At 35.0% G+C, this 27,480-nt stretch overlaps 1 protein-coding gene across 1 annotated transcript in view; it reads left to right on the forward strand.

Moving 5' to 3' along the window:
- The window catches only part of ITSN1 (intersectin 1), a 138,604-nt gene that overhangs the window by 57,375 nt on the left and 53,749 nt on the right, over window positions 1-27,480 (forward strand). The window contains exons 12-19 of the mRNA XM_074155536.1: window positions 3,143-3,405; window positions 4,218-4,367; window positions 4,548-4,688; window positions 10,603-10,690; window positions 10,865-11,004; window positions 20,609-20,733; window positions 25,135-25,364; window positions 26,712-26,833. Of these exons, the coding sequence (XP_074011637.1) occupies window positions 3,143-3,405; window positions 4,218-4,367; window positions 4,548-4,688; window positions 10,603-10,690; window positions 10,865-11,004; window positions 20,609-20,733; window positions 25,135-25,364; window positions 26,712-26,833 (1,259 nt within the window). The remainder of the gene's footprint in view (window positions 1-3,142; window positions 3,406-4,217; window positions 4,368-4,547; window positions 4,689-10,602; window positions 10,691-10,864; window positions 11,005-20,608; window positions 20,734-25,134; window positions 25,365-26,711; window positions 26,834-27,480) is intronic.

A 27,480-nucleotide genomic window follows, 5' to 3' on the forward strand; every position in this document is an offset into this window, starting at 1 on the left:
TTCATTGCAGTGTGTGTAACAATATGGTTTTTATACAAGCTTTAGTAGCTCTGCTTTTGGGAAAATAAATTAAAAAAGAGGAAGAAAAGGAGGGGGGAAAAAAAGGGTAGAAAGCCTCCTAGATGCTAAAGGCTAAACGTTAGGAAACGTCTTAACACTTCTGATCATCCCCTCACTCTTCTTTGTACTTTCTTTACTTTTGCTCTGTTTTATTCCAAGATGACCAGAATGTCACACAGTTGAAGATGTAGCAACATGACAGATTTATACAGTGCCATAATAATGCTTTTCTGTTTTGATCTAAATTATTTTTCAATTTTTTTAGTTGATTCCGAGCACTGTATTGCCTCTTTGTTCACAGCTTAGATGTTTTAGAAGGCTTTCTGCAGAAAAGCCAACATCCTTCGACAAATCTATTAACCATTTTAGAGCTCATGACTATGTGTGTTTAGTTAGGATTATTTTTATTCCCCATGTATGCTACTCTGTATTCATTAACGTTTGAATTTCCTTTGCTTCTTCATTGCCAGATCACTCAGTTTTTTGTGAGATTCTTCTAAAGCTCTTTACAGTCAAGTTTTTATTTTAATACCATGACTATCTGGCATCATCTCCAGAAGCTGTCTTGTTACTTTTCAATCTCTTCCAGATTATTGTTGCACACTGAACAGCACAATTGCTAGTAGAGCTCTTTGAAGGAGGCTACTGAGAATCTTTCTGTCATTCTGAAAGTTGGTAATTTATTTCACCCCTTAATTCTAATCTTTTAACTGTTTGTTAGTGCCCAGGGACCTTCTGTCTCTTTCCATACCAGGTTAGTTCAGGGAATTTACATGTGAGCAATTCAGATAAAACTCTTGTCTTTGGTTTGTATTTTATAACTACCTGCTGCTGGCAGTCAGCTGGGTAATTCCTGGCTGTAGGAGGATGAAGGGAGACAGTAGGCACTGCTGAAGCAGACCTTACAGAGGTCTCACAATTAAATATTTGGTCACAGGTGAGATATGACTCTCCTGTATTGGCTCTTTGAGGGCTAAGTCTTGTGTCTCTGGCATCAGAGGATTTTTGTATGCAGTCTGTAGTGTCAGAAAAGTCAACCACTGCCTTGGCTTAGTGTCTTAATTAGACTTCAAAAACACATAAGTACTCTTCTGTTGACCTGATCTTCTTTTTCAGCTTGCTTATTGATACAATTGGGTCTATTAGACTTGAGAGGCAGCTCTTTCCTGCATTGGTTCTTCAATGGTATCACGTTTAGTCATCTATAATATACGTATAATAACTAATTCTCTGTCTATTGTAGCCTCTGCTACTTTGCCCAGCGTGGGAGTAGACTGACTTGTCTGTAGCTTTCACGATCATTGTACTGTCTTTAAGAAAAGACTGGTGTTGCACTTGTCATCTTCTAGTCTTACAGCACTGACGTTGATTAAGGGATAGATTGCACAGCACAGCTAGTAGTTCATTAATTTTGTATTTGAACTATGGATTTGCATTGTCTGGGTTTGGCAACCTGTTACTCTTTTTTTTGTTTGTTTTTGTTTTAAAGCAATTTCTGCTTTCAGTTAAAGATGAACTAAAGTGTATAAGCCTTTTACTGTATTTGATGTATAGCTTTTCAATTGTAAAGATCACCTATAATAGTGGATGTTGTCTTGCTTCCCTGGCTTCGCTAAATCTGTCGAGGTGTTGGGTTTTTTCTCTTTTGAGACATTTGAAAGGGTTTTTATTGTTGGCTTTTATAACCTGTTTGAAGTTTTCCCTTAAGCATAGTAACACAAGCCAGTAACTACTTATTTAATTTACTAGAAGTTGTTCTCTTTTATTTATGTACTTTGGATATGCTTTGTTTTGATATCTCTGGTAGCTACCTTGATTTTGCTGAGTAACCATACTAGCTTGTTGGGCAGCATTTTAAAACCTGGTGTTTCTTCTTAGTCATATGTGTTTTCTGAGCCTCAAACACGGTATCTCAACGTCCATGCTACTTGCAAGTGTTTTGCCCTTCTACCTATTCCTTTTAACTGTCTTTCTTGACACAATTTTTTTACCCCCTTTTTGCTTGGTTTCCTGAATCCATGGGAGTTCATAATCACCTTCTCGGTCTGTCAGTCTGTGTCTTAATATTGTTTGAACCCAGTGGCTAATTTTAAATGAACTTGACAGGCATCAAAGTGGTTAATTTTTTTCAAGTTCTGTGAAAATTGGTGACTGGCAATAGGAAAAGGGGCCAAATGTAGAAGACAAGAATGCAGCTGGTTCAGCAGATGTTGGGTCAGCATGTCAAACAGTGCATACACACTTCGAAGTAAATATTTGCTATCTCTTGACTTACATGCCAAAAATGTACATGTTGGGCACGTGGAGAGAGAAATGTAGAATATGGAGCATGGGAATGGGACACATGGGGTATGAAAAGAAACAGAAGGTGAAGTGGAAAGAACAACTTGGAAGAACTGGGAGGGAGGGGCCAAGGAATGTCAAACAGGGGAAGGACAATCCCTGATATCGCAGAGGAATGTCAGGGAACCTGTACTGGAACTGAGGTCATTCTTTTAGGACAGTACATGATGAGGATGCGAATCTGTAGAAATCCAGTCTTCCTGAGTTCAGCTACTCAAGAATTTAAGCAAGCCATTTTTTTCCTGACAGTAAGGAGTAATTTTATGAGAATACCAAGTTTAAATACATTCTGGTAATTTGCATAAGGACTTTTTGATGGTATCATCAGCTGAATTCTTTGCCTTGTAGTAATTGAAGTGTTGGTTCTTGTGCTGCTACTATTATCAAATATATAGAGGAAGTCCAGATCCTGTGTCCTCAAAGAGGATTAGCTGCTGTATGGTTTGCTAAATTATACCCACTTGTTCTGCTTTGTGAGGAAATGTAGAAGCCTGAGGAATGGGAACTGAAGTTCACACCTCGGTTTCCTAAGGATGTGGGTTTAAGGAGATCTACAATATAAATGCTAATGATAAAATCTAGAATTACCTGTACGGCTATATTACCAGTAGTTGAGAGCTGCATCTAGTACTGTGGGAATGTTGTTTCACTTTGATTCAGCATATATGGATTTTATTTTTTTTTTTAAGTCAGTAGCAGAGTTTAATTCTCCCTTGCCCCATGTTTCCACATGTTAAAGTTACATTTGAAGATAAAAAACGGGAGAACTTTGAACGTGGCAATCTAGAACTTGAAAAACGGAGGCAGGCTCTCCTGGAACAGCAACGCAAAGAACAAGAGCGTCTAGCACAGCTGGAACGGGCAGAACAGGAAAGGAAAGAACGTGAGCGGCAGGAACAAGAACGTAAAAGACAACTGGAGCTAGAGAAACAGTTGGAAAAACAACGGGAGTTGGAACGGCAAAGAGAAGAGGAAAGGAGGAAAGAAATAGAAAGAAGAGAGGTAACTAAATGGATAAAAGAAACGTGTTATGTCACTGGCAGCTGTGTTTGATTAGAACAAAATGTAATGTGTACACTAAATATTTTGCTGTCATATTTAGTAAGCAAGCATTTAAAGAATTAACTTAAATTTCAGAGTTTTTGAAGGTAAGGAAAGAGTCAGCTTTCTCTTTATTTTTCATGTGAAATGAATGGATGAGACATTGAGATCTAGGACAATGTGCTCCTAACCCCTGACCTCTTTAAAAATAATAATTATTATTCTTTTCTTTGCTATAAAGAGATGCTTGAATGAATGAAGAAAAACTTAAGGGCATCGGTGGCATTCATGGTTTTCCTGTGATGAGTTAATTTGTTAAAGAAAACACGTACTGGTTAACTTAAAAAGCTATTATTTTCTCACATTGCCAAATAAAGATGCATTTGGTGCAGTAACATTTGACTGTTCTTTCCAAAGCTGCAGAATGTGTAATGTTGGATATTGGGAAGAGATTTGATGCTATCCTGGAGAGTTCTTGAAGTCTTAGTATGAAACAACTTGTTGAATAAGAAAATTGGATCTTGGGAAACTGGTTAAAATGGGGTGATATTCTGTTTAGTCACCTATCTGCTATACAGGGAAGCTGTGCTTTCAAGTTAGTATTTAAACAATTGAGCAATTTGTGTGCTTAAATGGAGGCACATATTTAGTCCACAGTTTAGCAGTGTGTTTATATTGTTTTAATTGCACATTAGGTTATGAATATCAGCAATTAGAATAGGCTCTCAAAATAGATCTTTCATATTTTTAATTATTTTTTTTTAATGCTACAGGCTGCAAAACGGGAACTTGAGAGGCAACGGCAACTTGAGTGGGAGCGTAATCGTCGGCAAGAGCTACTAAATCAAAGAAACAAAGAACAAGAGGACATAGTTGTTCTGAAGGCAAAGAAGAAGACATTAGAATTTGAACTGGAAGCTCTAGTAAGTGATTATATTGTAGATAAAACACACAAGCACAGAAGTGACTGTGATATGGCCATGTTTATTTTCTCTAATTTCAGCTTTTAAATATGGAATAAAATTACTTTTTAGATCCTGACTCGCATGACAAACCATTCTGGTAAAAAAAGCGAGATATTTTTCTTTTTTTTTTTTCTAAAGAATGATAAAAAAAATCAGTTGGAGGGAAAGCTTCAGGATATCAGATGTCGGCTGTCTACCCAAAGACAAGAAATTGAAAGTACAAATAAATCTAGAGAACTGAGAATTGCGGAAATCACCCATTTGCAGCAGCAGCTACAGGTGAGAGAACATTCTCTAACTTTGACCTTTGCACTTTGACCTTCTCAGCTGCATCAATATCCCAAGCAAACTTGCGACAATATATGATATCTTGTTCCTTGTACATAAGTAATTGTTGTAGATAGATTGTCATTCTTTTAAATAAACGTTCTTCAGACATGTCTGGAGAATTGCTTCCTGCACTTGAAGGTGTGTCTGTGATTATCACTTCATCTTTGTGGAATCCTGTTGTGGGAAGCGGTAAATAAATTGTTTGGCTGAAGGTGTTAAAGGGTTTGGGAGGATGAGGAGAATGAAATTTTATGGCATCTGTTTTTGTTGGCAGTGATTGCTGTTTGCATGCTAAAAGAAAGAAATTCAGTGAAGTGGCTTGATGATGCTTTTTTTAATTATAAAATAACGAGCTTTCAAAATTGAAGTTAAAAGTTAAACCCATTAGTTCTTGGTCTAACTCAGGCATTCATCTTTCTTAATTGTCTATCTAAAATTCTCTGTTGAATTAAAGATGGAATTGAGTAGATATCTGCTTTTAGTGAAAGAATATTCTTGGCAATTTGTAAAGATAAGTTGTAGTATTTGATGTAGGGATTTTTCTTTTTATTAAATATTTTATATTGCTTGAAATTAATTCTTGGCCAGTAATGGGGGCTCTCAGTGCTTTTCCACCACTACAAAGAAAATTCACACTTATCTTATGAGGGCTTAGGTGTAAAATCTAATCCTACTCTTCCAGTTCAAATTTCTAAGCATAATTAATATAGTACATTCATTTGAACAAAACCAGAATTTGAAAGCTTAGGTTTTTTGTTTTATGTATGAATATTTTTTTGACACTTCTTTTTATTCTTTCTTAAAAGAACTTACTTTTCTATTGAAATTTTGTGTACACCATTACACCTTTCACAAGACATCTTTCTTTTGGCAGCAGCTTGTTATAAAGAATATATTTTAGGGATCATGTTCTTGCACAGTGTTTGTGTCCACTTGATGCAAACAAGAAATGCTATTAAGGGATGCTTGTGATATCAAGCCTAACTATGGTAGTTGTTTAAACCACTCTTCTCTCTTTGAAATGCTCCTGTATTGTCAACTGAAAACTGACTTGAAAGAGTCAAAAGACATTGAATCAAGTGTAGGAAATTGTTACACTTAGTAGCCAAAAACCTGACTATGCTTCATAAAATGCACAAAAAAAGCCCCCATTTACCTGAATAAGTTAAAGACTACCAATCTTATGTGCACAGCCAATCTCCATGTAAAAGCAACAACCACCCGAATTTCCCCTCTAATCCTTCTGTTCCGAAATCTTTCCACAGAAATGGTCTAAGGTACTGTAACTCACTTCAGAAGAAGCTAAGCCACCACATAGACATTGATAAATGATATTTCAACAAATTGAATGGAATTCATATTCTGCTTTCATATGTCGTTTCCGTTAACTGGGTAATTTTTGCTCAACCTCTGTAGTCAGAAAAGATGAAGTATCTCTTTGCTTTTGTCATAATGTAAGAAATTAAGAAGAAAAAAATTATATGCTACAGTAAAAAGACGTAAGTTATTTATGTTACAGTAAAGATCGATGTGTTGGGGTCCCATTATAACAGACAGTTGTTGTTTAACCTCAGCCAGCAACTAGGACCATGCAGCCCTCCTCGTTCCCCTTCTGCCACCCTTGAGAACAGTAGGGAGAAAAGGAGGGGGGAAAAAAACCTCATGCGTTGAGATAAAAGACAGTTTAATAGAACAGTAGAGGAAGAGGAAAATAATAATAATAGTAAAAGACTATACAAAATCAAGTGATACTGCACAAGTCGCTTTCACCACCTGATGATTGGTTGCCCAACCCATCCTGAGCAGTGATTCCAGATTTCTGCCGCCCAGCCAACCCTTACTTATATATTGAGCATGACATCTACAGTATGGAATATTTCTTTGGCTTGCTTGTCCTGTCTGTGCTCCCTCTCATCTTCTGTGGGAAGCTGAAAACGTCCTTGACTAATATAAACTTTGCTTAGCAACAGCTAAAACAATACGTGTTATCAATATTATTCTCATACTAAATCCAAAACACAGGAGGTACTAGAAAGAAAATTAACTCCATCCCAGCTGAAACCAGGCCACAGACATCATAAAAAAAATGTGAGAAAATATCATTGTTATCAAGAACTTGGAATGAGCTTTCACAGCTGGATAAATGGAAGGTGCAAAGGGAAGAAAAAAATGTGAAATCAACAGTATTGGGAAAGAAGTAATGAGAAAGATAATCTATCTACAAGTAGGTGTGGTCAAGTATCTTATTAAAAGGTACTAGATAAACAAGGGACAGTGTTCTCTGTAGGCTCATTGACAATTTTTTGATTTTTTTTTTTTTTTAATCCTTAGCTGATCTTAGATGTGCTTTTTCCTTACCCACAGTTTTTATGCATCAGTTTTAACTACATCACCACGAAAGGAAGAGTTAAGGAGGGCAGAGGGATTCTTCACCTTCCTAACATTTAGTTTGTGCTACTTTTTAGCCAGTTGCAATGGTCAAAAAGTAGATTGTGTTTTGTTTGTTTTGCCTTCAACATTGTGACACCACTCTGAAACTTTATTGGAACACCTGGCGAAGTACAATGAATTTTGCACAGTTGTCTACATTTTACTCATTTTGGAATCCCTACTATATTTGTAGTGATTTTTAACAGTTTCTGGTCATTCTAATTGTTGCTAGATGGTGTGTATCCAGCAGTTTAGTTAATGCCTATTCAATTTCTAAATTGCTTTGTTCACAATGACTGTAAGAGCACTTCTGTAATGAAAATAGTGCTTGCCTTTCTTGGCAGTTGTTTTGTTGGATTTCTGGTTTTGAGGTGGTTGTTTGTTGTTTTTTTTAGGTTGACAGCAATAGCTTTGGCTTTGTGGTGCTATCTTCTCTCAGGTGATCATTGACCTCAACCACTATTATTTCAGTTTGTGTCTCTTGAGGGGTGTAACACAACTGTGATCCCAGAAAGAAGTGTCACTACTTAGTAGAGAAGGCCAAATTTCATCTAGGGAGAACCTAAAAGAGTGGATAGATTTTTCCTGAAAAAAAGATGAGTTTCTCAAATATTCTCTAAATTTTATTATCTAATTTGTAGAGGAAAGACTAAAACAGAAAGTGACTTTTTTAAAAAGGAGATTTTGATCCTCTAAACTCTCCAATAAATTAAAAAGTCAATATTGTCGGTTGTCTTTGTAGGATGATACATCTTTGCTTGGAAATATTTTAGGTTAATACATCTGACACTTGCTATCGAAAGATGAGTTAATTCAATGGAGTAATTATTCTTCAACCTATTAATTAGTTTCAGTTTGATTAAACTCGTGGAAGAAATTGTGTAACAATTAATCCTGGGTGATGAAAATTTGTGCTAGTTATGTGAATCTGTGGTATCTGGTAGAGTGGTATTTCCAGGGATGTTTGGAAGGATCCCGCCTTCCAAACACCTAAACTGTGTTTGAATTACGTTTATACTCTCTGCAGGGCTTCTGCCTGTTACCTGCAGAGATTATTTGCCTCCTTGATGAACACTTTGGCTCCCAAGTAACTTGGCTTTACTCTGAAGCATTGGAAGCAGAGTATGTGGCAGAGACTTAAGATGTATAGTGGTATCTCAGTTTCTCATACACTCGCTTGCTCAGGGCGTAGGATTAGATGAGAACTTTCACTTGTTAGATTGACAGGAACTGGTTTTTGATTGCTTTGTTTGTCTTCTACTGCTATATGGGACATTATTCAATTCTTGGAAATTTCTTGTTGCATGAAACTTCAGTGTTGGTGATGTCATTAAGTTCTTTCATCTGGTTCTTCAGTACAACTAAAGGATGTGGAAAAGCATGTTGTGGATGCTCTTGGAATAGGTGCTTATTACATGGTTGTCTGTGATTTCAGGAAACAGAACTTGACCCTCATGATCCCTTGGCATTCTCTGTCCTTAAGTACTCTCCAATCTTAATACACAGAATAGTTTGAGTAGTCCAGAGTTTAGAAATGAAAAAATCTGGCCTTTAAAAATTAACAACTAAGGTTAGGATTACATTCCACCCTGAAATATTGTCCTGTGTTACTTTTTGTGCCTGAAGAATCATAATTTTTCTGTAAATCCTGTTTTGTTTTTGGTATCCATTCTGTTATTTGGCTTATCTAAATCGTTTTTGAATTGGAATGATACAATTTCGTTATCCTTGTGTCTTGCAAGGTGGTTTCCTTTCCTTTTTCTCTTGAGGTTTATCCATCAATACATTTAGTCTACTAGATACCACCTTTCTTGGATTATACTACTTGAAAACTTCATTTCCATGATGCCTGTGTGGTATACTAATTTAATATTACTGTTTACATTTTTCATCCCAAACTATGGCATGGGGGCATGCAGGTATTTGGGTGAGAGGGTGTGGTGGAAGGGAAAGCATGAACACAAAGGACAGTGTTTTGCATGTAGCTTAAGAACATGGTGATGGTGGTTGTTGGGAAGGAGGCAGGGCCTCTTAGGCAGGTGATTTGGAAAATGCTCCCTTATATATTGCTATTTCCCATTTGGTTCTAGGTAGGGAATAATAGTCCCATGATAGGAGTATCTGGCCTTCATGATATTTGTGAAGGAAGGATAAAGATCTGCTGATGCTATAGGCAATGCAGCTGAATAATGAGGGACACATGTAACTCGTAATAGTCAAATGCATAGTTTATCTTAATTTTGATACTTTGTGAATTTATCTTTGACTCTGCTGTGCTGTCTAAATATGTCTGGAACATAAAGGGATTACAGTAGTCTGCACTCATTGCATAATCATAAAATCTGAGCTGTACACTACAGATGCCCAATCAAAGACTGCCATGAGTAAAGTGGGACAACTACAGTCATGTCAGTATGGTCAGCCTTGTGTTCTTGCAAGGAAAACTAGAAACTTTTAATGGGACTCATTCTGGTATTAAGCAATTAGGTGACATTTATTCTTAGGATCATGTTATGTAATTTGCAATCCTAAGTGACAAATTGAAATTGTCAGATGGTTGGTTCCTCCAAAGCCTGCAATTCAAGACAACTGCTGAAATAAATTACTTAGTTTATATGAAAGATGGGATGTTGACACCCAGGCGGCTTTCATAAAATAAGCTGTTTCACCTCATGCTTCTATAATACATTTTGACAACTTGAAGTTGGAGGTCAAGGCTTCTGAAAGGTCTATGAAGAAGCACTTCATCCTCTAGAGTGAGCAAGGATTATATACGAGATAGATATATATATTTATATGATCTACCGAAGGAGGAATTTCTTATCTGCAGGGTGTCCTGTAATATAGCAGTGTGCAATCGTATGACTGTGTGTTGAAACTGAGAGAGATCATAATCTTCTTTTGAGAATGCTAAATTGAGAGATCTGGGACTCAAGTATTCTCATTTAACAGAATTTGTGCTGCATAGCTTTTGGCCGTAATACATTCCTTTAAAGTGAAAGCCTTTATTTTCTCTTCTTTAAATAAACCATAAATATTTGTCTTTCTATTCCTGATCAAAGTTAATATTAATTTGTTAAAATGAGAATTAAATTGTTAGTAAGTGCTCGTTCTAACATTTCCTGGAATCTGTCCTTGTCTTTTTTTCCCCTGAATTTCAAGTAATTCCAAGCCAAGTTAGGTATTTAATGAGAATCACTTCTCAAGTAATGTGCTTAAATTCCATATGCTCATTGGCAGAGATCTATATCTGAGTGATAGTACCACCCAGATAGTGCTTGGATAATAGCAATTATACATAATTTAGTGAGAGAAAAAGTAAAGAGCCATTTCGGAAGAAATGAAAATGAGAGGTCTTACAGCTAAAGTCATCCTTCTCTCACCTCTTTGTCTGTTTATCTTGTTTTCTCTCATCTCTTTATCCTCTATACAGGAATCTCAGCAGATGCTTGGAAGGTTGATTCCAGAAAAGCAATTGCTTAATGATCAGCTAAAGCAAGTTCAACAGAACAGTTTGCACAGTAAGTATATTTTTGTACCTGGTTACGTTTGTATAAGATATGATGCTGCATTGCACAGTGTACTCTGTAATCTCTTTTTTTGTGTTGCAAGATGCACGTTGAAAAATGTTGCTTTCCATGACCTAAAATTCTCCATTTAAGGAAATACTTATTTGACAATGTGTTTAAAAACAGGAGATTCTCTTCTTACAATCAAAAGAGCCTTAGAAGCCAAGGAACTAGCACGTCAACAGCTTCGAGACCAGCTAGATGAAGTAGAAAAAGAAACCAGATCTAAACTTCAGGAAATTGATATTTTCAATAATCAACTGAAGGTAATCCTAGACTTTTTAACCCATTCTTCTAAATGTTCAGTTAATTATTTTCTAAAAAATATTGAACTAGAGTGATTGGTTTAGAATGTCAGTTTTAGGAACGTTCTCAAATCTATCATTTTGTTTTGGTTTTTTGTTGTTTGTTTGGTTTTTTTTAACAAAAATACTACTTAGCACTCAAACTCAGAGTTTGAATCAACTTAATCTGCAGAATCTATTTAAGAATAAATTTGAGCTCTGATTCCAGATCCGTGATTGCAAATAAGAAATTGCCAATTTCTGTCCTTCTGCATCAAAGTGGCACAAGACTGCAGTAGGTTAGCAAATCTGCTGGAATCAGTACTTCAAATTGAAACCTTTAATAAGAGACTTGATTTTTCTACTGACATGCAGAATTTTCATCTGCTGTTTGTAAGCTTATACTTGTTCCTGAATGTAGTTGTGTGTTGTTTGTGGTTTCATGCTTTATTGATCAGTCTTTTGTTAAAACTGTGTGATTTTTGTTTATTTCTGCACAAGAAAATGATAGAAATTGCAGAAGTCAGGAGAGGAAATGCTCTTCAGAGAGAAGTTATAAATCAGTCTCTCATTACAAACTTTTAATAGTGTTCATTTTTTCACCTTTTCATAAAATATTCTTACGTTAAAGTAATTTGTCTGCTAATTTAACTGACAATTTCTCCTGAAAGCTGACTAGAAGAATACTCTATTTCCTGCATGGTCTAATAAACTGTGCTACAAGTATTTAGAAAGAAAAGCACTATAATAGATACACTAATGTTTCTGTAGTTGTTTTGAAATTAGATCAACTATGATTACATCACATGCTTTAGGGTGGAAGGCATGCTTGAAGTTAAACAACAAATAGCTTGTTATATTATTAAAGTTATTAATAGTTATACAACTTTTAATTTTTCCTATACCATACCACTACTGGTTTCAATGCTACCAGTTCCAAAATGACTCTCCCTATCTTAGGCAGGGAGGTAGAAAGGGGAGAATGTCTGCAGAGTTACAAGAGAGGCGAGACAAAATGCACGCCATTTATTTTAAAAGAAAACAGAATGGTTTACCTCACACACACACACACACACACACACATATATATATATATATATATAAAAGCATATATATATGCTTTTTGGATACATCTTAACATGTGCTTCTGGGGTGATTTTTTTTTTTTAAATTGAGTCCTTTTGAAGTCTTTTGCTGATAAATGTGACCAAAGTGTATTAATTCTAAAACTAGTGTCAGCATTCGGTTTGATCATAAGTGACTTAAACAGTTTATAAGTCAGCAGAGAGCTGAATAATCTTAGTACTGTGACAGTAGCTAAAAAAAACCCCCAAACCAAACAAAATTCAGTATTTTAGATACTGAAAGGCTCGACTTTACAAATACCAAGCTAATGATAATTAAAAACTGAAGATGCATATTAAACAAAGGCATTTATTTATCAGGATACTTGCCATCTATCCAAGAATACTTTGACTAATTGTAAACTATTTTGCAGTTTATTGGGAAAATTGATTTCTCTGTTCAAACCTTAGTATTTAGAGTTATCACTTTAAACGCTGAAAATTATTTTAAAATGTAGACAATTCTTTGGGTAGACTCCAGCAAGCTTCCTCTGGCTTTAGGATATTGTGTTCTTCATTCCATAATGTGCAGAAGCAGTGCTTAATAGGAAGACCACTTTTTGATGCTGTATGTTGCTATTTTTGCCTCGCAGCAGCTTTCTTTGCTTTCTTGGAAGAGATGAGTTTACGAGGGGCAGTTGTACTATTGAAACTGAGAAGTAGGGGCTTAATTCAGAGAGAGTTATATCTTCTCCCTTTTGTAGTTTCATTAGATGTGCAAGATGTATTTTATTGCCTGAAACTGCCCTTTTTTCAGGGGGCCTGAGTGATTTTATTACTAAAAATATAAAATATAAATATCTACAAAGGCATATATACCTTTTTGTGGACTCAGCATGGAATGGTTGTATTACTCATAGTGCCAGAGAAATCACTTAGGTGATGCCATGTATGCAAGCAGTGATTTAATGGCTGTTGTTCTTGTGGAGAGAACTCTTAGAATGCCTTGCATATGAGACTTTATGCACAGAGCTAGTGTGAAATCTTTTCTGAGACTCATGGTTTTACTACAGTTTGTGTGAAGTGGAAGTTTTGTTCTTAAACCAAAGCACAATACACCTATGTCTTAGGTAATATTGCTCAAAACAAAGTAGTTTAGGAATGTGAATAATTCTCAGGTGCTTTTACCTAAACAATCAAAAATATCTTGACAACTTTTAGGAAATGCCACTGGAAAGATAACCGTTATGTTTGAAATAGGTAGAAAATGGCTTATAAATAATTGCCGAATTAATAGCTTCCCCAATTAACAGAATAATTTTTTGTTTACTTATTAGTAACTGGGTGCATAAATACAGCAGACTCATTTGGTGCTACAGTACCTTGCAATTTGTGTAATTATCAGTCAACTGTGTAACACTCACATTTACATTTAAACCTTTTCAAATAATGTATCAAAAATTCCACCCCATCTGAGCTCTAAATATAATAAAGGCTTTTTATCTTGTAAACTAAGGGAAAATATGTAAAAATGGGAAATACAGAAATGTTTACTTTTAAAATGTATTCTTATTAAATAAATAAGTTTAAAGCTTCATTTTTAATCAGGGCTGTTTCTAAATTCTCTTGTAGGTTTCAAACTGATACACATTTTTTTTGATGATCTCTTTGTGCTTCAGTATACTAGCTGAGAGGTGCACGTTTGATGGGGAGACTGTTAGGACAGCAGCACTGTAATTGACACTGTCTTGTGCAGCTTTTGTTCTCTGACAATGATAGGAACTCATGCTTGCCTTGACTTCTGTAATAAAACTAGCTTCTGGACGAGGAGCAGAGTGATGTGGTACTGTTTGCAAACTCCCAGGAAAAAAAAAAAAACATATATAAATACTCTCTAGTTATATACCATCTTACAGCATTTTGTACTTATCTCCTATGGAGAGAGGGAGTAATACATGTCTTTACTTAGTCAAAATGCTTAACTTCATAGAAAACAGAACCAGAATGGTAAATATATAAGCTATTGCTCTCTGAGTACAAGGTATGCACCAAGCTAGTTTTAATGAAATGCTTGAGAGACAGTGTTGACAGCAACATTAAGTTATAATCTTTTGTCATTATTGTTGAGACTTATTCCTTATTGGCTATGAATATTGATTGTATTATCTCCTACGTGAATATATTCTTAAATTTTGCAAAATTCAATTTCTGATTCATTCTCTTGAAATAGTCTACACTTGATCTACTAACAGCAAATACAGAAATATGCTGCAATAGTACAACATAAAATTAGTAATTTAACTAGTATCTAGTGTACCTTTTCATTGATGAGACCATAAGGTTTACCTAATATTCCAATATATTTTAGGTTATGGGTCAACTTGTTAACACCATAGTAGTATACAGTGGATTGCACTGCATTTGCTTCCATATTATAGTTTTTATGTTCTGCAGCAAGTGAATACTTAAAACAAGTGTTAAATTACCTCATCTTTGCTTCATGTATGAATTACTAGGGAGATAAATGAAACATTTCTTTTCTACTGGATCTTTCGTCATCCCTCCAAAACAACTGATTTAAATTTCTTATGGTTAGTTCTTTAGAGCTTAAGTACTTCAGTTACTTTTGTTTCAAGTTAACATCTCAAGAGTTGGAAATGTTCATAGAATTTAGTTCCTTTTCAAAAAATTTCTGGAGTATAAAATGTTATTATTATTTCAAAACAGGTAATTTTAAGTATTTTTATTGAATATCTTTAGGTAGAACCACATGCTTTCAGGAAACTGTTAGTACTTGTTTGGCAGAGAAATAGGTACCTTAGCCTGCAACTGGTCAGATATCTTTTTAAATCAGATTTGAGTTATTTTATCAGATAAGATAATAGTCTTGTGGATTGTGCTATATTTGGTTATAGAGTAAGTGACTGAGTTTGTAACAGGGTTGAAAGCTGGACCACTTTTTGGGTCCTGAATTATGGTTGAAGGAGTCTAACTTCCATTACGCTTTAAAAATCTTAGCCTAGAAATGTAATAATTAAAATTGATACAGAAATTAGTAAATTTTAACTCGGCACTTGTTTATTTTCTCTACTTTATAAAATAATTCTGTAGAATAGAAGGCCTTATATTAGATTTCCTGTTTCTATATGTATAGTCCCACTATAATTTACCTTTACAATTTCTTTCTACATTCAGTGTGAATTTACACTTAAATGTTGCAAAGGTCAGTCATTTCACACTGTCAAATAAAGAAATAATAATTCTTAATTCTTTGATTCTTGTCTCCAAAGACCAAATGATCATTTCATATACCATAGAAGAATCAAGTATTTAGAGCTTATTGTGTTGTTGCACAGGAGAAGACAACTAATTATTGTTTCTGAAATAACATCAGTCTTGCCGAGAAGCTGTTCTCAGTGCCTGGAAAAAGGGGTAAACAAGTAGAATCAAGTTCTTAAAAATGTTTTACATTTTGTGTCATGTTCCAGTTGTTGTCAGTCCCTGTCTGGTCAGTGTGCACTGGACAAGTCTTGCATATGAATGCCTGTTTACATTTGAGCATTTCTTTCTTCCAGTCAGTGGCAATGGAAGATGCAATGCTGCAGTGCCTGGCAGTTCTCCTGGGCTGCGTCAACTACTTAGACTCCTTTCTAAAGGTCTCCATGCCATACTCAGGCAGTACACAACAATCTCAATCTGAGTGATGAACCTCCTCCAGTTATGTGCTTCACTTTACCATAAACAGATGAGTGTGCAGTGTTTCACTAAGTTAGTATGTAAGAAGAGGTGCTAGCACTAAAACGTAACCAAAGAGAAGAGTTTATAATTTGATTCTTTATCTAATCCTTACTGCCTAGATGAGGAGTGTGCCTTGAATTGCAACCTGGGCAAGGTACTAGGTAGTTATTTTTGTCTTTTTCTTATCTGAAACGTCAAGATTTTAAGTGAATTACCTATTTTAGTTGTGGTGTTCAGAATTTTTAAAAAGAAAACACTTTTAAGTATTCCTACACAGCACTGTAATTTGTGATTCCAGGTATGAGAGATATGACAATACATTCCCTCTACCAAATCCCCTGTAGCTATAATATGGGGTGAAAGGAAGAACGGTCTCTGTCAAGGACAAAGCAGGTGCTTTGGGAGCTGGGGAATGGGGTAGAAGAGTATTGCTGTGGGAAAGCCTCAGTGAGCACAGAACTGTAGGGTTCTTTTCTCTGGTGTCAAAATGCTCCGATTTGTCTCGAGGGGAGAAGATCTGATGGAAACGTATTGTAATCCTTGAAGTAACCTAAGTTCTATTGTCTTTCTGTCAAAAGGCAAAATTTGGGCTTAAACAATTCTAATGTTAAGGTTTTCATAGCAATGTGACTTGTCTGTATATAGTGAATATTACTCTGCTGTATGAAACTCATATTTTAATTCATATTCAATATTATGTGGGTACCTAAATGTGGCTATTGTTAACATCTCAAAATTATACTTGTTAGTCTGTTTGTGAATTAAGTGGAAAGGTAACAATTTCTCTCTGCTTTTAAGGTAAGACATGCTTTGTCCTGCATATCAGAAACAAGCAAAGCATTGTTATGTCTTTGGAGTTACGATATATGATTTGTAAATGTACAGCTTTTAAGTTGCTTGTGTCTGTAAAAGATGAGTGTAGGACTGTGCTGAATATTCAGCTGGCAAATGTTTCATTCTGTTGACTGTTGAAGTGTTACTATACTTTTGTTCAACTGGTGTCTTATAACGCTGTGGGAGATACTGATTCCTTCTCCCCCATCCTCCCACTGGTACTTGGCAAAGCAACAGAGTATCTCTCTGTTGCATGAGGTACCCATCAAATCTTTATTTCCTCCTAGCCAAAGCAAAGAAGGATACAGATTGCATTTTTTTTTATCTCCAAAAATATTGCATCCAGTACTAGGAGTATAAGCTAGGTTAGACTTTTTTAACTGTTACAGGTGTGTCACAGAAAAATCTCTTCACAAAATACTGATCTAGCACATTGACTTAGCTGGGAGGGAATAATGTGGAAAATTTAAATAATTATTAAAATGTCCCTTGAGATTCTGATATAGCTGAGGATATAGATGAAATGACAAAACAAGCAAACAAAATAATTTAATTATTTCAACCAGAGTTGGCAGCAGCACTTAATTGATGTGATGCAGCAGTTAATGATCCTACTATATGTACTTAGTATGAGAAACTACTTGCTTCAGACAGACATGGAGGCATGGCTTATAGCTACAACTTTCCCAGTTTTCTGTTTGTCAGTACAAGTGGCATATATCATATGTTTAATGGTGAGATAAATGTACAAGTATGAACTATAATTAAAATATAGAGTTTGGGCTAGCTTTGTAATTGGACATCTAGTGGAAGTAAATAATGTTTGGTGCACAGATAATCTTGTAAGTTGTAACTTGTTTTTATGTATTTCAAGGCTCAGGAAGCTTTTCTGAAGGGGGGAAAATAGCAATGTTCTGAATTAGAGGTAGATTCCTCCTGATTCTGTGTATATAGATGAATTGAATAATCCTTTCTAGTTTACAAATTTCTTGTTAAAAAGTAAACTAAGCTCAGATACTTGCATCTGGGTTGTCCCACGTAAAACTTCTGTGATTTATTGTTGTTTTTGTTAAACTATGATAGCCTTCATACTCTTCGAGTATTTTAGTTCCTATTTCTTTACCTAGTGAGTATTTCTATTTAACTGCTCAAAACCCAGAGTTTGGAGTAAAGATGCAAAGGGGAAGAAAAAATAAACCTGGAGAGACTATTGTCTAAATAACTTTAAAATTTTGCAAGTAACAACAGGTTATCTTCAGTGTTGCCTTATTAGAAATGTGTGACTATCCCAGATCTCTCTGTTCAATAGCAAGAGGAGTTCTCATTGGCCAGGACTCAGAATCTTGAGCTTCTTGGCATACAAAGTTAAGTGACGGGAAGGGAAATGAATGTGAAGGAAAGCTAGAGCAAGTAGAACAACAAAGGATTTCTAAATGGAAGCCTGTGCTAAAGCTGAACTAAAGTAGGAGTCAGAAACCTGCTTTGGATAGCAGTCTCTCTACCCAGAAAAGAGAATCAGCTGGTTAAAAATCATTAATATTAGTAAAGATACTTGATACTTCATGGAAGTAGTATTTTGAGCTTCAAGAGCTTTGTAGATGCTTAGATTTATGGATTTCTGCAATCTACAAAAATTCATAATACTGTTGGCCAGGTGGAAAACTACTTTAAACTGTGCCATTTTCTAATCTGTGTCCTTTCAGATGAATGCTTGTAAATCACTCCACTGCTAATGTTCTTATGGTCGTATATTTATCCTTTGCACTTATACATGTTTTTTGATAAAAATAAGGGTTCAGGTGATCATGTAGGGAAAATGAGAACTGTGATTCCCTCAGAGAAGTTAATTTGAAACAAGAGTCAAATCCTTTGTAGCTCAGTATGCTAGTGTGACAACATTAAAGCTGAATTAATAACATAGAGTTATTGCAAATGACTTTTCACTCTAGATAGCACTTCAAAAATTTATAGTCTGGTCAGAGGCCACCTCTAGCTCCAGGTGCAGTTGACCAACTGTGTGTTCACTGCAGTTTCCTGATCCCTTTATTGTCTCATTGCTCTTTATGGGCTAACTACTAAAAACCTGTTATTTTCAATATTGCTAATGTATTTCCTTTTAAGTAGCCCTTTTCCTTAGTCCAAAGTAATGTTATACATGAATGTTTATAACCATTCAAGGTTTTAAAATTTTCCCACAGGCAATATCCTGCCTGAATAACTCTGGTGATTTTTTGCAAGAGTAGTTTATTTTACGTTCTGCAATATCCATCCTAGATCCTAACTACCTACTAAGGTTTAAGACGACTATGGAAAATAATGATGATCATAAAATATGATGTTGCCCAAATTATCTCTGTATTTCAGTGAGTTTCATGGTCTTAGCAGAGTTTTAATTAAAACTTCTATAAGAACTCATTATCTATTTAATGATGTTGAATTCAGTTCTCATTGACGTTAAAATTGAGGATATGAATGGGACTGAGAGCTAGGACACAAGGTCCAACTTAACAGGGTTTTTTTTAACTTTCATCCATATATCAGAAGTGTTTTTAATACCTTGCAAAGGTCATGTGCTATTCCTCTTCATAATGTAGTTATTTTGAAATCTTAAAATTTGATGTTGCACAGTGTGCAGTTGTTCAGCACTAATGCATGCACTACTTTTCATCAACTAAAATTTTTAGATACAGTGCAAGTACAGTCTGTAAATAAACAAGTATTAACTTTCAACTTTTATGAAACTCTAGCTAAGAAGTTACTAATAATCTTGTGTAATTAACTTACTGAAACTTTTCTCACTTTGGCCCTTTGAATCACTTGATTTGGGTTTGTGTTTTTTTTTTTTTTCCCCTCTTATGCAATTTTCTACGTTTTGGGCAGTGCATGAGGACAGTCATATGAAGCCTCCATTTGGCTAATTTGTAGAATGTGAATTTCTGAAAAACTATCCAAATACTTTCAGGATTAACTGTTTCAATCCCTGGATTAATTAAGATAAAGCTTTTAAGGATACGCGAACTAAACAAACTTGCATGATATGAGTCATAACATAATTCAATAAAATTAGACATTATTAAGATACAGATTTAGAAACAATTTACTGCTACGTACTTTTTCTGCATATTTTTCTGTACTGTATTTTCATTAAAACATATAAATTTTTTTAAAGTGAACTGTTTTCAATGAAAAATTTCAGTTGTCACAGGTAAAGTGATCCTTTTTTTTCCTTGTAATACTGAGGAGTTTCACCACAAAATTCTACGTTATGCAAAAAGATTCAGGATAGAACTTGCGTTTGTGTTAATAGGTCTTAATGCAGAAAACAAATCTTGAGGAAAAGATGATGTTTTTATTATTATTTACACTCCAAATGTTTCAAGCAATGTCTTTGCAGTTAATTAGGGGAAAACTGACTTGTGTATGGATGAATACTCTCTGTGCTATGATTCATCCCAAAGACATTGCTTAAGGAATTCAGTCTCCTGGGTATAAAACAATCCAACATTCTTTAGTAAATCATCATTAATTTCAAAATAAAAATGATTACTGAAACAGTTCCTATTAAGAGCAGCTCAGAAGGCAGATTTTTGTATGGAATTTAATAAACGAATTCAACAAACCAACAGACAACTTAAAATAAAACATAAGTGACTTTTCAGATGAGGCTTTGTCAAACTTGTCAACTTTTTAGAGTACCATTTAAAAAAGGTTTTCTTGTTTTTTAACCCTTTAACTTCTCAGGTTATAGGGATAAAAATAGGAAAACAGTAAATGGTTTATAGACCTTTAAAATTTACCTTTGAAATCTGCCAATGCATTTGGCAATACTGTAAGTTTGAAGAGACACATCCAACCATTTGCGAGTTTTGTTATTTCACAATAAAATATATGGGGCCATTAGTTATGATTCACATAGTATGTGTTTACACGTATTTTACTTTTTTCTCTAGGAGCTGAGAGAAATGCACAACAAACAGCAACTACAGAAGCAGAAGAACTTGGAAGCTGAGAGGCTGAAACAGAAAGAACAAGAAAGAAAGACAGTAGAACTGGAAAAGCAAAAAGAAGCTCAAAGGTAGCAAACCTCTGTAATTTTAAGCCCTTTCAGTAGAGATGTTAGAGTGCAAATCATTTTGCAAACAAGTAAAAGAAACTTTGCATTCCCAGTTCTCAGTAATATATTGCTAAATGTCAAGGATTCCCAAGACCTAGACCAAGTTTCATTCCAGTACAGATGATCCATTTTAAAACTTGAGAAATCTCTTGATTTATCCTTGAATGAGAAGTGTGTTGTGGAGATGAACTTTCTACGTCTCTTTGTGACTCTCTTAACTGTCAGTGATACGTACAGATTTCAGCAATGTTACTTAAATGTGTAGTGTACTTCTGCACCTAGAGAAATTCTTGAACAGCGTAACTAACTAGCTGTTTCTTTTATACTAACATAAAATGGAGCTAATGTTTTTTGCCACACACTTGGAAATGTTTTCTGCATATATTTATATTTATGTAAAATGAAAGGCATATAGGCTAGCCACCAATTCTGTTCTGACATCATTTATCAGTAGCTGTTTGATTTAATTTTTAGCAATTATGGGGTTTGTATACGCTTAATGTAAACAGGTGGTGGTTAAGAGATGAAAACAAAGGCCTGGGAACAAAAGGCCTTAAATTATTGGTTATAGCATTATATGATCTGTGACCTAAAGTAAATTGATAGCCTGTGTTACTACTTGGCAAGTCAATTTTTACATTTCAGACAAAACCAAAACAAGGTCTCAGTGAAAACCATATCCTCAAAGAGAAATCTTATACATAGAAAGCAGTTAAGTTTAGATAATTCTTAAATCATTTACGTAAACTGTATGCCCTTAAAGATCTAAAAATCAACTTCAGAAATGGCAAACTTTCTAAGAAAACAGCTTTCAATCATGAAGAAATAACTACACCAAATATGATAATTCCTTGAAAACAAAAAGTTTTCTAGATGAAGTACTGGAAGTGTAGGAACACTAAAAATATTCTATTTCAGAACATTAAATAAAATACTCCACTCTCTTCCAGAAAAAAACAGAAATTTAAAATAACAGATTTAAAATAGGAAAAACTTCTGCCATGGAAAACTTCGTGTCTGACTTTTCATGCTAGTTCAGCATTCAGACATTATTGGTAATGCAAAACGTCATGCTGCCCAAATATTCAAGCTTCTAAATTGCAATTGGTATATCTGATAATGAGCAATCTGCTAGTCTTACTGATATCCAACAGACAGCAAAATGAATAAGGTAAATGATTAATACTCATAACCTGGATATTCCACCTTTAGTGATTATGGAAGTATGCTGCCTTTTAATATCTCTAAAGCAAAGAAAGAATAATCTAAGAACATAATTATGCACACTTTAACCTGTGGCTTAATGGATATAACCACAATCACTTTATACCGAGAACCATCTTAACAATTTTTTGTTGATAATTATGCATTGAATTGTGCACATAACTTATTAGAGCAAACAAAAATACAGACATACATTTTTGGGGATGGTAAAGGTCTTTTTGAAGACCCCCTATGGCTATTTAGTCTTAGTTATCTTAAGGTTAATTCCAGGCAGACTTGCATGATTGTAGGAGTAATATACAGTTCAGAGGGATGAAAAAAACCCTACATTTGAGTAAAATGAATAGAGCTTACTCTTGGTGTTTGGGATAAGAACTGCCTGAGTGGTATAATGCAGTTGGTGAGAGAAAAATGGAAATTAAGAGAGTAAAAGCAGGTATGGGTAAATCCCAGATGAGAGGTCATATTCCACAATAATTCACACAGCGGGAGTCTTGAAGTAAGGAAAAGAGCAGAATGTTAAGTTTTCTGTTCCTAACCCCAAGTTGTGGCTCTCACACCTAGGCTTGTGTTTCTTTAGCTTTTCTGTCTGTTCTTTTTCCCTGCCTTGTCTTCAACCCATGATGTTAGCTTCTATAACAATCAAAGAAGAAATTCCTGCAGGTTCTATGGAAGGAAAAAAGAAATCGCACATGCCCCCCACTCCCCCAGGATACATTTTTGTCTGCTATTCTCAGTCCAGCAGTTAGAGCAAACTTGGTTTATAAGTATGGGAAGACATAATCACTCTGCTAGAAACATAATTAAAAACTCAATTTCCTATCGAAAGCCCGTCTGACTAAACTCACCAGGTAAGCCCAGTCAAGTCAAAAGAAAACTGAGCTCTGTATGCCTATGTGGTACAGCTTCAGTGCTGCAACAAAACTGCTGAGTAATTGGCTCTGAATACTTTGCAAATGAACATAAGAAGGACAAATTAAGTGATTAAAATAGGAGGCTGTCAGAACAGTGAATTTATTAACTTGTTAGATGACTTAACATCGAAGGCAGAAAACTGTAGCAGTTTTTCATAGAGGAGGAAGTGATACGCTTCACATTAGTGTCTTAACCTGTACTCATGGTATACTGATCTGGAATATTGCAATGGTATCAGCAATTTTATTGAGAACCAAAGATTTTATTTTTTTTTTGAGCTTGTAAGTTAGTAGCTGCCAATTTAGATACTGAGTACCTTGGCATCTTTCAGAAAATATTCTTATCAACTCAAAACTTACATTGATGGAGACGAGATTTTTGCACTCTGGTGCCAACCTACTGTTTGGAAAGTGGATGTTTCCCCTTAACTCATTTTTTTTTTTTTTTTTTCCCCTCACAGTTTTTGTCCAAAAATTCATGTTGTCTTTGGACAAAATAGATTCTATATAGTAGGCCAAGCCTGTGATAACCAGATTGTTGTCATGTGTTTGTCACTAATTTTGTAAGTATGAAGAAAGTATAGAAGTGGAATAGGTCATGGAACAAAATAAAGTGCACTGTGCATCTGTTGTAGCCCTTTAGAATTATCTTTACTGGTGCAAAATGTTTCTGGCAGAGAATATTTATTCTTTTCCTCTGTTGTCTTATCCTCTGTTGGAGAGGAAGGATTTGTTGGCTTTCGCAGCGGGAATGTAAAATTTTCTGAATAGTTCTGCAAGAGTGCTGTATGAAGCTTGCAGATATTTTTACTTCCTGACCCTCAACGAGAGGATCAGGACTGCCATATTTTCTGATTACTGTTGCTTTTTTTTCTTTTTTTTTTTTATCTGATTGGGCTATTTTGAGTCTTACCTAAGGATGTTTGTGGCTTTGAGAAAATAAGCAGAACCAATTTGTTTGATCGGTATTCCTGACTTCTTCCCATATTGTAGAGCTGAAGTCAGTGCTGAGCAGATAAAAATTGCAGTGTATAATTTACTGCTTATTGGGTTTCAGGGAAAACCTTATGGTAAGAATTCATTATTGAAAATGTCTGGTGATAGCTGTGGCTGATATCTACAGGCCTATATTAAATAAAGGAATTGTAGGACAAATGAAAATGGTAACTAACAGTGCTGATATAATGGGTACTCAGATTGCTTGAATTAGACTGCTTGGGAAGAGATTTTGAAAAGCAGGCTTACAGTTACATGGAACCAAAGACCTTATGTCTGGGTTCTTGGATGCCAAGGAGTTTTGTTTCTTCCGCCAAGAGAGATTTTTTTTTTTTCTTCTCTTCTTCCTCCTTTCTTCATATGGTTCATCACTTAAAACAACAGCATAGGATTTATGAATCTGATGGAAAATTATGAAAAGAAAATACACAAATATTGTTGAATTCCCAAGTTGAGACGCAGATGTTGTTGAATTGAAGAGGTGGGACTGAAAGTGTGAGGTACTGAATATTATCAAGCTTATAATTTTCAGACCATTACGAGCTGATTAAGATACTGTTCTAAGATACCTGTGTAAAGTTTCATACAATAGTTAGAAAAAAACAGCTAAATATATTTGTTTTCATGTCATTGAGGAGGAGAAGAGATCACAGCCTCAGTAAAGAAGGTAAAGTTTAGCGTTTAGAAATCCCTGAAGAACTCTGACGAGAAAAAGTAGCGTTGAATGTTTTTTTCCTATCTTACATTCTGCTGCAAAACATAACTGGTTTGTCATTTCTGTATGCTCACGTTGCTCTGTACCTCTTTTAGAGTTCTGTGGAATTGGATTGTAAAGGTACAGAATTGGTATGCGAGTTAAAATAAAAAATTAAAGGTAGGTTTTTTTAAATGCAGAGACAAAGCAACTCAAGGTAATGGAGGCCTGTGCTTAGTAATAGGTTGCATGAAATAATGTTTTCTCACTTGTCTGAGAGTCACAGCTCTTTCTTTATGGATACATACGGAGTCATATCAAATCTTTCTGAATATTTATCCTTTGCCCTCGAGGAGTCATTGTGAAAGAAGATGATGTGGAGTGGTTGATAACTCACCAAAATAAAACTAACAGCTCTTACAGGGTATGCAAAAGCCATAAAGAGTATGCTTTATACTATAGAGCACACAAGGACAACTAACTTATATGGTCTTTTGTTTGACTGGCTTAAAAAACACCTTATTTGTTCAACAGGCGAATCCAGGAACGGGATAAGCAGCGACTTGATCGTGTGCAACCAGAAGAAGAACTTCAGTGGCCAAAAAAAATTCAGGAAGATGAAAAGCAAAAAAGGGAAGAAATAACCAAGAAGAAGGAAAGTGAGGATAAGGGGAAACAGGAAATGCAAGAGAAACTGAGTAAGCTTTTTCAACCACATCAAGAGCCAATCAAGCCAGCTGTCCAGGCTTCTTGGTCAAATGCAGGTAGAGGAAAACATCAAGAAGTGCTGTTGCACGTGCCTCTTGAACAATTCTTTTCTGTTTTCCATTTAATTCAGAAGAATATTATGTTTCAAGACTGGATTGCTAGTCTTACTGAAGTAAATAATGTATGGATTGAGCTCTAGACTCCAAAAAGTTGTTCTTTTAGGCTTCACTATACTTCCTAAAAGTATGGTGTTTAGCAGTTGATGAGATTCACAGTGCCAACTGAAGAGACAGTCGTAACTGTAACTTGTTGCAAGGTGTCAAAAATTACTTCTGTACTTTTCTTTACAATTCTTATTTTGGTGTGGAATATATGCCTTGAGACTTTTTTAGAGTAGTAGCGATATGTAGTTTAGTTATCCCTTTTCTTCTTCCCCCTTCCCCATGCATGTTGTTTACTGAACAAATGACCTAAGTCTAAGATTTAATCCCCTTTTTTCTGCTATGCACATGATCACTTTCAGCTAAGGGCTTTTTCTCTGCATTATAACCTGATTTTTGCCTATATTGGGAATCATGGTTCCCCCTTAACTGGGTGATACATAGACAAGAGAACTGATTGGGAATTTAATATTTGTTTAAATATTTGACCAAAGATTGCATAAAGGGGAGATTACCTTTTATCTTTTAGCCCAAATCTAGAATTGACTTAGTCTAGTATGTCCCCTTGCTAGATTTTATTTGTGCAGAGTAGCAGAGGGCACTTTTATGACCAATTAGGCAAAATAGGAATTGCATTGTACAGGAGCAATTTAGCTTATATCTTTGGAGCTTTTCTGTATTCTTCTTTTTCTAATAATGCATCTTTAGCATGTAATTTTTTAAAAACGCCATCTGTAAGTGACCTCTTTTCAGTCAATCTGTATGTACTAGGACATTTTGAAACATCTTTCTTGGAAGTATAGTCAGGCTGCAAATGAAGCTGCTACACAAGCAGGCACTAAAAGTATTTGGAATACCATTGATGTATGCAAGAACATCAGTGTTTGAGTTGAACCTATGGCTGATTAGATTTAACCTACAAAATCATTTGAGCATTTGAGAGGTCATATACATTGCATCATAGATACATGATTCTTTCTATGAAAATAGTTGTAGATCCCATAAAAGTTAAAATACAGTAATATTTTACCTGATCTTTAGAAAAGAAAATAGTAAGAAAATTGTATTTTAAAAGATTCCTTTTAGTATTTCCCCTTGTATATAAGGGAGATAATATACTTCCTACAGACAATGTAAGGCTTGTTAATTTTTGTCTCCGCTTTCACCTCATTTTTCAAATATTTAAAAATAATGTTTTTGATTTTTTTTTTCTTTGTATCTGTGTTTTTTTCCTTTGCTCAGAAAAAGCTCCTCTAACTATTTCTGCTCAGGAGGATGTAAAAATAGTGTATTATAGAGCACTGTATCCTTTTGAATCAAGAAGCCACGATGAAATCACTATTCAGCCTGGCGACATAGTCATGGTAAGAAGGGGTTGTGATATTACTTGAAAAAATTACTTAAGCTTTTGCACTTGTGTGATTGAAATTATATATGGCAAGATTTTTTACAGACTTGAGACAAATATTTCAGTGAGTACCAAAATGATGTGATATGACAGAGTAACCCTGTTATAATAATGGATAGTTTCCTACAGTTCATTGTAAGTGCAAAGTTTAAACATAATCTATGAGCAGATCGTATCAGTTTTTTATGCTGAGCTCTGTGTGTCTGTCAGTGTGTTTGAAAAGGTTCCTATGCAGAAGGTATCTCAGTGAGAGGTTTCTTGTCCTCCAAGGTACCTGAGGAATAAACTTACTGTTACTTTCTATTGAGAGAGTGGCTGTTATGTGTGGAATCAAAAATGGACTTTGATAAACAGAGTATGTTTCCAATGAGAAATTTGCCTCATTATAGTAAGAGTTACAAGAGCAGTGTAAAATTTTTAATTTGGAAAATTGCCTTTATTAAGAGAATGTTATGTCCAGTGTAATACTATGTGAAACAATTATGCTAAACTACAAGATGGCTACATTTGTGTCATGATCACATAAACATTAATGTAGTCTTTGTATGGTGGTGATACTTCTTCAGGAATACTGGAAATTTTTTATACAACTCTTCTAGTGAC

Source organism: Numenius arquata, chromosome 1 (genome assembly GCF_964106895.1).
Source record: "Numenius arquata chromosome 1, bNumArq3.hap1.1, whole genome shotgun sequence".
Classification (NCBI taxonomy): Eukaryota; Metazoa; Chordata; class Aves; order Charadriiformes; family Scolopacidae; genus Numenius; species Numenius arquata.